Here is a 12732-nt window from a genome sequence, read left to right on the forward strand (position 1 = left end):
GAACAAACAGGCTTCGTTCGTTCGTCGATCTAATCTTTTGTCCACTTTTCTTTCTCCCGACAGAATTTTTTAATGTAGCACTCTTGTACAAAACGATTCTTTCGGAATCGGAGCGTGACAGGATCGCACGCGTACACAGTGTTTGAAGGCTCGCGCGAAAAAGCAGAACGAATTTCTTTCTTTCTTTCTTTCTTTCTTTCTTTCGTTCTTTCTCTCTTTCTCTCTTTCTTTGTTGTCAATCGACCGACCTTGTGCACCTCAATTTCGCTCGCGAGGCATGTACGATACTCGCAAGTTCCATAGAAGCGAGCAATGCGTACGATTTAAGTCACGACTCCGCAAGTACATGCATGTCAGTATTTTACATTTATAATATAGAAAGAGAAAAAAACTAACACACGTACACGAACACGTATATACTCATATATATTTATGATATATGGTATATATTATACATATATATATATATATATATAAATATATATATATATAAATATACATACACATACACAAGTATATACACAAAAATACGTGTGTGTATATATGTATACACACAATTATATTATTGTAATTGAGCAGTGAAAACGAAAATACGCGTACCGAACAGTTAAACTTAACACAATTCGATGTTCGGTATTTATACGTAGGATGACGTAATAAAAGTAATGTCGTAGTTGCTTTTCGTAAATTCCGTTGCACTTGCTTTAGTAATTTTTTTCTCGCTTTTTCTACCCGCCCTTCGATAAAAAAGAAACGATGCTGACACGTTTGGTAGAGTAAAAAAAAAAAAATAAAGTTTTATCATCATTTGTGATATATACGTATACATCGACAAATTTTTCCATTAAATCCTTGCGTTGTTGTTGTTATTGGAACATAAAAAAATATTAGCGAGTCTATAGGGAAATAAGGGAAAAAAGGATGGACATGTTTTAAGAAACCGCTATGGCGAGTTCAATACTTGTCTTATGCGTGAATGGCTCATTAAGAAAGAGCTTACAATAATAAGATCGTCAATAACAATTCTTTTCATAAATTTAAAATTCAAATCAAAAGATCAAATATATATATATATATATGTACAATTGAAGATAGAACATGAAGAAAATGACAATACAATTTTGGAAATATATTAATGTCAAAAATTATTAATTTGAAAGATATATTTTGAATAAGATGGCCAGTATGATATAATGAGATTAATGTAAACTTGTTGATGTTTTTATATTTTTACAAACTTTAATTTCATCAATATTTATTATTAGTACAATTTTTAATATATATAAGATAATCTATAAAGAACAGTACAAATTTTGGTGTTTGTTAACGAAAGTTCATTTTAATGTATTAAATTTTTAATATCAAATACATTGTTATAATTGTTATAAATAACTTTGATAGAAGAACTATTAGTTACATGATTTAAATTCATAAAAGAACAGTTTAGTTAAAATTGGACGATCTCATTATTTCAATGCTCTTTTCACTTGAAGATTAAAATTATTTTGTATTTCTTTATATTGTTTCTTTCTCTGAGAATTTTTTATTTTAATACATTAAAACATATAAAGAATTATTTTTTGCAAATTACTAATCTACAGAAGAAAGAATTTATGTTTTAAGTGCAAAATGTAAAAGGTATATAATTTATAATAATTTTTGTCCTCTCGTTATTCAAAATAACATTGTTTTTTTTTTTATGAGTTAAAAAATATTTTAAAATTCATAAATATTTTCCATAATAGAAAATAATTTATTATTAAATACTGCTACATAATAAAAGTGCCAATAAGAAATTCTCATTAACTATATATTTATTATAATATTATTATTATAAACTTATGTCAAAATTTTACTTTATTTAATTAATAATACATAAATAAATCATAAGTTATAGTTTGATGAGATATAAGAACATCAGATAATAATAATGAAAATTAGATTTAAATTATTATTTTTTTTTTTTTTAGATTTTAAATTAACACAATTTCAAGATTATATTTTTGTTCTTAGAAATGATAATAAATTGAAAATAATTTTTATTATTTTAAAAGAGTATCTAGTCTTATAATGTATTAATATTTCATTTTTATTGATTTTATTTATAAATCGAATTAAATGATTTTGTTTTTAACATGGTTGGAATTGTATTAAGAAACACAGTAAGTATATCTTTTCATTCTTTGTAAAGATTGCTGTAATTTTTTTCATTCAATGAAAAATAAAAAATATAATTTCATTATCTTTAAAAATAATAAATGAAATTCATATTTTTTAATAACAATAAAAATCACAAAAATGAAATCTTTTGTTATGATAGATTTAACTCGTAGGAGATAGATTAATATATGAATTACCCATAAATTCAAAATTACAATACAACGATATAAGAAAGATGGAGATAAGGTATATAAATATTGATATCAGCGCCATCTATTGTATGCCTCAGATAAAACGTAAGTAAAAAGTATAAAAAATGAAAGAAAGAAAGAAGTTCTTTTCGTAGATCTTTTCATAATATATAGATACGTAAGTATATATACTTTTTTTGAATACATGAACGTAGTTATATTAATAAATCGCGTAAGAAACATTCTGCTTTTTTCGAAGTCGGTATTTCAAAACGTGAGTTACAAAATCCCGTAAGATGTCATTCTTATCTTATGCTAACCTCGTCTAAGATATGTTCTTTGAAATTTAGGAAACGATATTACTATTTGAAGATAATAAAAATATATCAATATCAGATAAGTTTTGTTAGTTCAATTATCGAATGAATTATTTTCGATGGATTGTATTTTTTATGTTTTTCACGTTTTTTCTCCGACCATTGTAAAGCTGTAACAATCGTCTTGATTTTTCGAGATCGATATTTCAATACATATGATATAGATGATTTTCTTTATTATCAACATATATTAAAATGGAATTTATATGAATAAAGAATAATAAAATATTTATACTTACATTTTTAAAATATTTTAAATTTGGAATTTCTATGAAATGAAATTTATTTTGAATATTGTTTTTACAATTATCTTTATATTTTATATTTATTTTTTAACCGAAATAAATTCGTCGAAACAATTCTTTCTTTACATCTTAAAACTTTAAAATATTTATGAGAAATTAAAAAATAATATCTTCTATGCGTAAATTAGAAACAACGATTTTCTCTTATTTAAAAATATTAACAATTAAATTCAAAATATGAAGGGATCAATAGAATAACCGCTATAAAATTTGTAATACAGTCGTTTTAATTTAGAAATTCTTGAAAGGAGACACTGATATGAATAATATAATCATATACGTATATACAATAAAGAGAATTTTCCATTCGTATTGTGTTTAAATCGTATTATTGCGTGTCTAACGCTATCGCGGGATTCAAATCGATGTAGACTGTTTATCAAGTTTCCCTACCAAACGAGAATTAATTGATCTGTACACCACTGTAAGTCGTATCGTTCGAGACATCGAGTTGTATATTTCTGTATATTTCACGTGTTTTCAGTTAGATTCGAATGATTTATGAAAAAAATGTATTTCCATCTTAAAAGACAGTAAGTAATTTTTAAAATTATCGTAAAATTTATTACCTTCATTTAAAATAATTCGTATAATTTGTATCGTTTAAAATGTGTCGCAAAATACAAAAAAAAGTATATTAAAATTGGAAAAAAATATTTATATACATATAAATACACGGCTCGATGCCTCTGAAGATGCAATTTCTACAAATTGTAAAGGAATCGTCGAAGATTCTCGTAGATCGAGATTCAGAATAAAATTTCTCATGTGTCTTCAATACTTTGTATACCTTATTTATTTTTCTTTTTTTATCTTCGTATAATAATCATAAACGTACAATTTAAAACAATAGTGCTCGTGTGTGAGTGTGTATGTGTGTATGTGTATGCAATGTACAGGATAATCTTTAAGCTATAATACAATTTGAAATGAAATACAAATCAATAAACTATTACGTTAGGTAAACCTTCTCGTTTCATCATTTTTTTTTTTTTTTTATTTTAATACAATTATTTTCACTACTGAATGACAATGTCCATTCTCGGCGTGTAAATATCTCGCTCCTCACTTTCCAGTCCTATTTTTTTATTTTTCCCCAAAATTTTTATTTTATTATTTTTTTTTTTTTTTTTTTGATCATTTCACGCGGCGCAACCAACGGCACCTTGTACAAGAGCCACGATAATCTTTATTTCTTTGTTTCCCTTTTTTTCCCCCTTTTCCTCTCTTTTATTTCCTTTAATGTTTCTGAACGTCTATCTACAGAGTTTCTTTTATCCTTACGTTTCTTTCTCTCGCTCTCTCTCTCTCTCTCTCTCGCTCGCTCTCACTCTCTCGCTCTCTCTCTCTCTCTCTCTATTATTCACTTTATTTATTTATTTATTTTTTTTCCCCCGTTTATTTTGTCTCGCTTCTGTAAAATATTCATTATTAGGTTTACGATATGATTTTTCCCTCCTTCCGGTGGTCCTTGTGTGTGACCTCCGCTCGTTTGTCCGCACGAACCTCCTTCTCTCCCGCTATATTACAAATTCCACACCCTAAACCCGGGTGATTGCTCGCCTAGAAAGTTACCGTTTAAATAATTAAAGCTATCTGCTATCTAGAGTCTATTCGGTATCTACAGAAGAACCTATATGCCTCGCGTCTCGTTTCGAGTAAACAAGAGAAAAGAGAAAAAAAAAAAAAAAACATCGTGAAAAGAGAAAGGGTAGGATTGTGGAGGGGGGCGGGGGTTGTGGGTGGATCGAGGAAACAAAAGGGTCTTGCCGCAGCGCCGATCGTCCCCCTTTAAAATCAGGTTACACGTTGTTTAATCAGCTGCGTGTCGGCAATGATCGGCTACGATCGGCGGCAATCGGTGACGATCGGTGTGGCGGGAAATTCTCGCTTCGTAACCTAACGAGATTGACAATCGGACGGTCTCATCGGGTTGTAAAATGATCGATTTGACAGGCATTGTATAGACATTTTTAGATCCCCTTCCTTCCTTCCTTCCTTCGTACATGTACATTCTTCTTTATAGTTTATTGATTTTGTATTATCGTATTGCCTGTTATTTTTCGATGTCATTGGTGGATCGTCGACCCATGCCACTAGTCGATATCATTAAGTTACGAGATGATTTATTGTAATAATTATGAAAAACATAATAATAATGATAATAATCGTAATAATAATAATAGTACTAGTAATAGTAGTAGTAGTAGTAATAGTAGTAGTAATAATAATGATAATGATGATGATGATGATGATGATAATGATAATGATAATAATAAAAATAAGAATAAAAGTAAAATAGAAAAAAAATAATAATAATAACAATAACAATAATAACAACAATAATAATAGTAATAGAGATAATAATAGTGATAAAAATAAGAATTAAAATAATAATAATAATAATAATAAAAATAAAAATAATAATAATAATAATAATAATAATAATAATAATAAAAATAATAATAATAATAATAATAATAATAATAAAAATAATAATAATTATAATAATAATAATAAAAATAAAAATAATAATAATAATAATAATAATAATAATAATAATAATAATAATAATAATAATAATTATACTAATAATGATAATGATAGCGATAATGATAATAATAATAATGATGATGTTGATGATAATGATAATAATAATAATAACAACAACAACAACAACAATAATAATAATAATAACTTGAAGAATAATGAGGATGACATTAGCATTAAAGATGATAATAATAATGTTTATGTATAATTCACACAATTCCCCCTGATGGTTAAAAATTGACGAAAAAGAACAACGTAAATTGAAAAAGAAAAAAAGAATGTCGGATCACTGATCTCTCAATTAGCAATGCCCTTTTTGTTAAGTGTTTTCCTCACCGGTTGGCTGTCGATCGCATGTCGTCTTTTTCATTTTGCTCATTCATTTTCTTCTTTCGTTCGTTCGTCCACTTACTCTCCCTTTCTCTCTCTCTCTCTCTCTCTCTCTCTGTCTTCCTCGCTTATTCATTCAATCTATCTATCATTTTCTCACATTTTCTCTCTCTCTCTCTCTCTCTCTCTCTCTCTCTCTCTCTCATTCCCCTTAGCCATTGTTCGTTTAAATTGCGGACTAGAATTTAATCGAAGATTAAAATTTAATCTGGTAAATACAAGTTTGATTCGTAATATCGAGGATAATTTTTGCCCTTTGTCTCTCTCATACAAGCATACTCATTCACCCTCACTTCCTCTCCCTTCTCAGGCATCGATAGTGTACGGTAATTTTCATAATTATGACCCGTCGCGTCGCGCTTACCTTAAAGCCACGTTTCCATTACGTATATATATATATATATATGCTGGTTTACATCGGTGAAAAGGGACTCGTCTCAAAATTTTTTCTTTATCAACGATCGATAACTCATCATTCGATCGTCTATAGTTGAAAACGTAGCGTTAAGGGATCGTTGTACACGGTCGCTTTTAGTTTCGTGTCTGTGAATAATACCGCTATTAGAGAGTTTAAGTGTGGTAATTAAGTATAATATACAAGATGATGTACGTGTAATGTTTTCGCATGTTCCGAGTTTCTTCTTCTTCTCTTCTCTTTTCTTTCTTTCTTTCTTTCTTTTTTCTCTTTTTATCTTTTTGTACAGTTATTTACATATGGATGCGAGCTTTACAATGCCATCGCTTTATAACATCCGGTTTAAAGATGCCGGCGCATCTCCATCGCACAGAAGAAAGTCTCTGGCCTTTCGGCACATTCGGCTCTCTTTCTCTTTCTCTCTCTCTCACACACACACATACACGCACACACTCTCTCTCTCTCTTTCTCTCTTTCATTCTTTCGCTCTCTCTCTCTCTTTTTTATCATCGCATATAAGCTCTATCACATTGGCTTTAAAAGCCGTGTCATTATCGCGATTAAAATTCGAATGGTAATAAAATAATACAATATAATCAATAATAATAATAATATTAATAATAATAATCGTAATAATAATAAAATAGCAGTGATAACATAAGCCTAATAATACGGTAATATTGGTAGTAACTGATAACCTCGATCACCGATCGCTTCGTATCTCTCACTCCCTCACTCTCTCACTCTCTCACTCTCTCTCTCTCTCTCTCTCTCTCTCTACGTAGAAATAGAAAAAAAAAAAGAACGTAAAGAACTATATTCGTAAGTGGACAGATTTTTTTTTCCCTCGATCCTGCATTGCTTGTCGAGAACGGAAGAACAGCAAACGGAAACCACGAACTACGAATTGAACGATGAAAGGAAAAGAATAGGAGAGAAAGATGATGATAATAATAAGATAACAATACTAACCAAAGTTCCTCGATGATTAATGCTTGCTCCTTCGGAAGTGAGATAGACAAGCAAGTAGCAGGATGAAGATATTGAGAGGACACAATTTTCCTTTCCTAATCGTTTACTTTGTTTATTTTTTTTTTCTTTTTTTTTCCTTTTTTCCTTCTTTACGAAAGACGACGCGCCCTATTTAATAACCGAACAGACAAAAAAAGGTACGTAGTCGGAGAGCGGAGTGTAATAACATTAACAGCTTAATGACTATGGGATAGGAGAAGTGTATAAACAATATAACATGAATCACAATTATGCAATAATTATTAATCGCTCATCTTCGCCGCATAATTAGATAAAATTAATAATAATTCGATCTAACAACTCTCTGGTTACTCGTAGATTGCACTCTATCGAACCCGGACCATTTCCGTTCACCGATTGATCATCGTTTCTCTCTCTCTCTCTCTCTCTCTCTCTCTCTCTCTCTCCTCCACGCGATATTATTTATTTTCACTACTTTTCAACCCCTCCCCTCCCCTCCAACAATTCCACCGAAGGAAAAAACGGAAGCGGCTAGGGTTTTCTTTCGGATTTTTTCGAGTGAATGTGCGACGAACGCCTTTTTATTTTTTATTTATTATCTTCCTTTGCCCCCCTCCCCTCCCCCCTCCCCTCCCCCCCTCCAGGCTCTGTCTCGTCGCGTCTCACAGTCTTCTAACAATTACGAATCACGCCGAACGTAGCAAACTGTGTGTGTGTGCATACACCACACTTCTGATCCATCAATCTCTCGCACAGATACAACGCGTTGTTACGAAAAAAAGAGTTCCTTTTTTTTCCTTTCCTTTCCTTTCTTTTTTTTTTTTTTCCTTTTTTTTTTTTTTTTTTTTGATTGAGCTCCGTCTTCTTTGATAAGCAGCGTTTCTTTCTCTGACTCCGGTGGTCAGTCTGGTCCGGAAAAAGCTTTCCGACAGTTTCCAAATATTACTTCACTGACATGTCTTTTTATTTATTACTTCTTATCTTTTTTTTTCTTTTCTTCCCCCTCTCTTTTTCTTACTCGTTTCGTTTCACCGTATTCCTAACTTTGTATTTGCCTCCCTATTGATAATGCCCTCGTGGTAGGCAGGAATCGACCAACCAGGCCTGGTCGAATCCTATGACTGGTTTTTTTTTCCCCCTCTCTACGAACTTAACTAGGCCGTAGTCAACGCTAGAACGGGACCGCATAACTCGATCGCAGCATTATTTTGGCATGTTTTTCTCTCTCTCTCTCTCTCAATCTCTCAATCTCTCTCTCTCGCACACCCGGTTCAAACACCGTTTCTCCCGTGTCTGATCTCACGAAAACGGATATCACGAAAACAACGGACACAAAGACTCGATCTCGTCGGTCGTTTAATAATCCCACGTTTCTTCCGGCTCGTGTTTCACCACGCTCTCCTTGGGGCTGCCCTCGGTGGACTGGTGCGCGGACTGGTGCGTGGAGGGCGGCCTGGGCGACGCGACCGGGCTGTTCTGGCCGGACTTGGGGCTCGGCAAAGGGCTGTCCCGGTCCTGGCCGTTGTTTCCCGAGACGGAGGACACGTCGCTCTGCGCGTCCTCCTCGTATCTGTCCTGGACAGGGGTGGGCTCCACCCTGATCGTCTCCTCCGCCTCCCTCTTCACCCCGTAGTCGTCGGTTTGCATCACGCAGACACCGTTTATGATCACCTCGTCCCCCGCCCCCCTGGTCGGCTCCTGCCACTCGGGGTTCACCCACTGGGGCGCCGCAGGTTTCCTCCTGTTCGATCTGACCGTGGTGGGCGCGGTGGGCGTCTCCGCCGGCTCCCGCTTTATGCTGCCCGCCGACCCCTCCGAGTCCTCGCTGCCGAGGTTGCTCATCGCGTCCTCCGCATCCTCGTCCTCGAACTCTTGGTTCGGCTCCCTCTTCAAAGCGTTCATGGACAGGTCGAGGCCCGAGCACTGCTCCTTCAGCGCGTTCCCCACCAAGGCGGCCAGGTTGGGGTTGAAGTAGGGGGTGTAGGGTAGGGGGACGTTGCCCAGGCCCAGCCTCTCCTTCTGGATCTCGAACAGTCTTTGGTTTAATAATACTCTGAACTGGACAGGGTCGAACGGCTGGCCGGGCTCCCTCGGCGACTGGCTGGGCTCCGGCTGGCCGTGGGGCGTCTGCTGTTTCAGTCTCATCCGATGGTTGTGAAACCAGTTGGTTATCGTCCTGGAGGAGAGGGCGAGCTCGCCGGCGAGGAACTCGATCGTCGCCACGTTGGGGTAGGGGTCGAGGGCGAACGCCAGCCTGAGGGCCTCCTTTTGCTCCTCGGAGAAGAGGACCCGCTGCTTCTTGGCGGAGGCCGGCCCCGGGCCGGGCGACGCCGCGTGGTAGAACTCGGCCGTGTCGTTGCTCGACGTGTCCGAGCTGTTGTCGTGGCCCGGGCCGCTGCTGCGCCGCCTCTTGTTCGCCTCCCTGCGCTCGTTCTTCAGCGCCTGTAACCGGTCGACGTTGTGAGCGTCGGATAACCATAATTGCATCCTGATGAACGGTTCCCGTCCCTTTATGCTCAGCATGTGCCACGGCTTCGGCTTGCTCAGCAACTCGCTCACGGAGCCCTGCGACAACCCGAGCACGGCCTCGCCGAATATCTTCTGCCCGATGTTGTTGGCGAGCAACGCCTCCTTGATCTTGGTCGTGATCGTCTGCGTGTCCAGGTCCTGGGTCAGCGCCGCCATCTCGTACACGCTGGGCGAGATGTGGGGGTGGAGGCCGCGGAGGGGCGAGGGCGTCATCTGGTGGTGGGGGGAGTGCAGGTTCATCTGCTGCTGCTGCTGCTGCTGCTGCTTCTTCTGCAGCTCCTGCATGCTGAGCTGGGCGTGGGGATGGTGGGGGCCTGGCGGGGTCAGCATCATCGGCGGTGGCGGTTGAGGGTGCTGAGGGTGCTGGGGACTCTGCTGAGGGGGGCCGAGCTGCATCGCCGCTGCCTGGCTCTCCTGCTGGTGCTGAGCCGCCGCCTGGGCAGCCGCTTGCGCCGCCGCCTGCGCCTTCGCCGCATTTTGAAGCTGCTCCTGGACCAGTTTCGTGGGAGGCATGGGCTTCATCGGTGTTCCGCACGCTGTAAACGAGAAAGGAACAACGACCGTTCAAATCTCCACCTCTGTATTCTCACACTCGTAGTCCGAAAGCTCGCTTTTCAATGTTGAACTTCGTTATGAACTCATCTCTCTCTCTCTCTCTCTCTCTCAACCAATCGTCAACGAACACACGTCTTTCGCTCACGTTCGAACACATTTCACTCGCGCAACGAACACGTGCTCCTTCGCTCTTCCCTGTTCGCGGAGCGTTCGTGTCGAGCTCCCAAACTGTGTCGCGTTTCTCTTCTCTGTATTTTATCTTTTTTAGTAAAGTAACAAAACATCTATATTGACCTGAGTTAAACTTACGAGGCAGGCCACCGTAGCCGCCGGTCCTCATCAGCTTCTCAGGGGCGATCTTGTACTGGCTTGCCACCAATTTGTGAACCGCGTTGTCGTCCTCGAGGAACATCTTCATCCTGATGAACGGCTCGCGGCCCTTCTGCGTCAGCATGTGCCACGGCTTGGGACGCGCCAACAGGTCGGAAACGGATCCTTGGGACAAGCCCAGCACGGATTCGCCGAACAAGCGTTGGGAGATGGAATACTGAGACAACTGTTCCTTCACCTGCGAAAAATCAAATTCAAGTCGTCTCGCGATCGAAAAAGCAGCGTCTCGAAAACGAGCGGGACACCATTCGAAGGATAGGTTAAGTCGAAGCGACAGTGGCGCCACTTACTCTCTTAACTATATCCTCCGTGTTCAAGTTATTGTACAGGTCGAACTGTTGTTGAGTGATGGGTGGAAGTACCGCTTTCAGCGGCCTCTGGTTGGCCGTGTGGTGAGTGGGCGTGGACGGTTGACTGATCAGACTATTCGTGATGGAGGCCATCCTCTGAAGAGGGCTAGCCGCCGCTGCACCCGAGAACTCCTCGCTAGGTGTCATCGCTGGCGGGAGTATCGAGTTGCCGAGCGGCGAACTCGCGCTGGATCCACCTGGCGTCGACTGTGGCGCCGTGGAAGCTTCCTGTTTCGGCCTCACCAACGAGAAAGCGCTACCCGCGTGTCTCATCGCTTCCTCCATCTTCTCTTTCTCCTCCTCCGTGACGCCGTTTATCATCTTGCCCCTCGGGTCTTGCACCTTGCCCAGGCTCAGATCTTGGACGCCGCCGCCGTTCGTCGCGAGGTGGTGCTGCTGAAGCGCTTGCTGCTGAAGCGCCAACAGGCCGGGCAGCCCGGCCAATCCCGGCAGTCCGCTCAGCGAAGGGCTCTGACCCGGTGTCGCGTTCAGTTTCTGCATTTCACGGTGGTACGCGCCAAGTGCCAGCCGGAAATCCTCCTGCGTGCCGCTGAAAAAGTGCGTGAACATAGCGCCACTATTAATCGAGGTCACTTGCTGTCCTCAATAATGATCAATCGTAACGAGATCCCCCGTGTGAACCGCCAATGGGACAGAGCGGCATGTAATACGAGCTTTCGGCCAAAAAAAGCCCGTGTTTACACCTGACATTTTCGCGTTAAGTAACGAAACAGATATAGCGGCATATTAATTTTAGCCGCGCACGTCACTCCGTCGTCGTTCGGCATAGTTCTCTCCGCGCCCGCGATCCACCGTGACTCACATGATCCACGGGATGCGCTACCGGTTCGGGATGGATCGGAGAGAGATATGCCTGAATCGTGCGTATCGACCGTGGTCTTTGACGAACCACGCCTCGCTTCGTCGATTTACGAATTTTTCCCCTCTTCTTCCATTCTCTATCCTTCTCGATTAAAAGGGATTTCGTTTACGCTGACGCGTAACTCGCAGATGATCGCAGGACACTCGTATACTCTTGGCACGATGAATATTTACGTTTTGGGGGAGGGAGGGCAGATAAACTATTAAAATACGACGATATCCGAGCGATCTTCTCGCGGAGAGATCTCTGTCCGAATCGTGCCGATAAATTTTCTTTCCGCGCGACAGACAATATATTTGTCGAATGCACGACCGTGACGAAACGGAATTAAACCGGCAGTTTTCGATCGAAACGAAAATTACGAATGCTTTTGACAATTAATTCGAGACATTAATCGAATGATTTTCCCTTTTTTTTTCTTTCGACACGTATATATATATGCGCATTTAATTTAAATTAAAATATTATTCCAAATAAAGGAGAGAGAGAGAGAGAGAAAAAGAAGATTAAAACCTGTCGAAAAACTCGAAACACCGATAATATTTTACTCTGCTCGACAATCGCTGCTTTAAAATCGTATCGTGTACGATTAAACCGATAGAAAGACCCTGAACATTAATTTAATAACACTAAAATTGATGCAC

The 12732-nt window shown here is 38.7% G+C and overlaps 1 protein-coding gene across 12 annotated transcripts in view; it reads right to left on the reverse strand.

Moving 5' to 3' along the window:
- Positions 1-3806: 3806 nt before the first annotated feature.
- Positions 3807-12732, reverse strand: part of LOC107999169 (homeobox protein cut) — a 98986-nt gene continuing 90060 nt past the window's right edge. For 5 of the 12 annotated variants that reach the window (XM_062076868.1, XM_062076869.1, XM_062076867.1 and 2 more), the window contains 3 exons: positions 11146-11782; positions 10760-11033; positions 3807-10446 (listed from right to left, as the gene is read on the reverse strand). In XM_062076868.1, coding sequence (XP_061932852.1) covers positions 8738-10446; positions 10760-11033; positions 11146-11782 — 2620 coding nt within the window. In that variant the 3' untranslated portion in view covers positions 3807-8737. The remainder of the gene's footprint in view (positions 10447-10759; positions 11034-11145; positions 11783-12732) is intronic. The other 7 variants (XM_062076873.1, XM_062076871.1, XM_062076878.1 and 4 more) reach the window with 3 other exon arrangements.

The sequence above is a fragment of the Apis cerana genome, linkage group LG6 (genome assembly GCF_029169275.1).
Source record: "Apis cerana isolate GH-2021 linkage group LG6, AcerK_1.0, whole genome shotgun sequence".
Lineage (NCBI taxonomy): Eukaryota > Metazoa > Arthropoda > Insecta > Hymenoptera > Apidae > Apis > Apis cerana.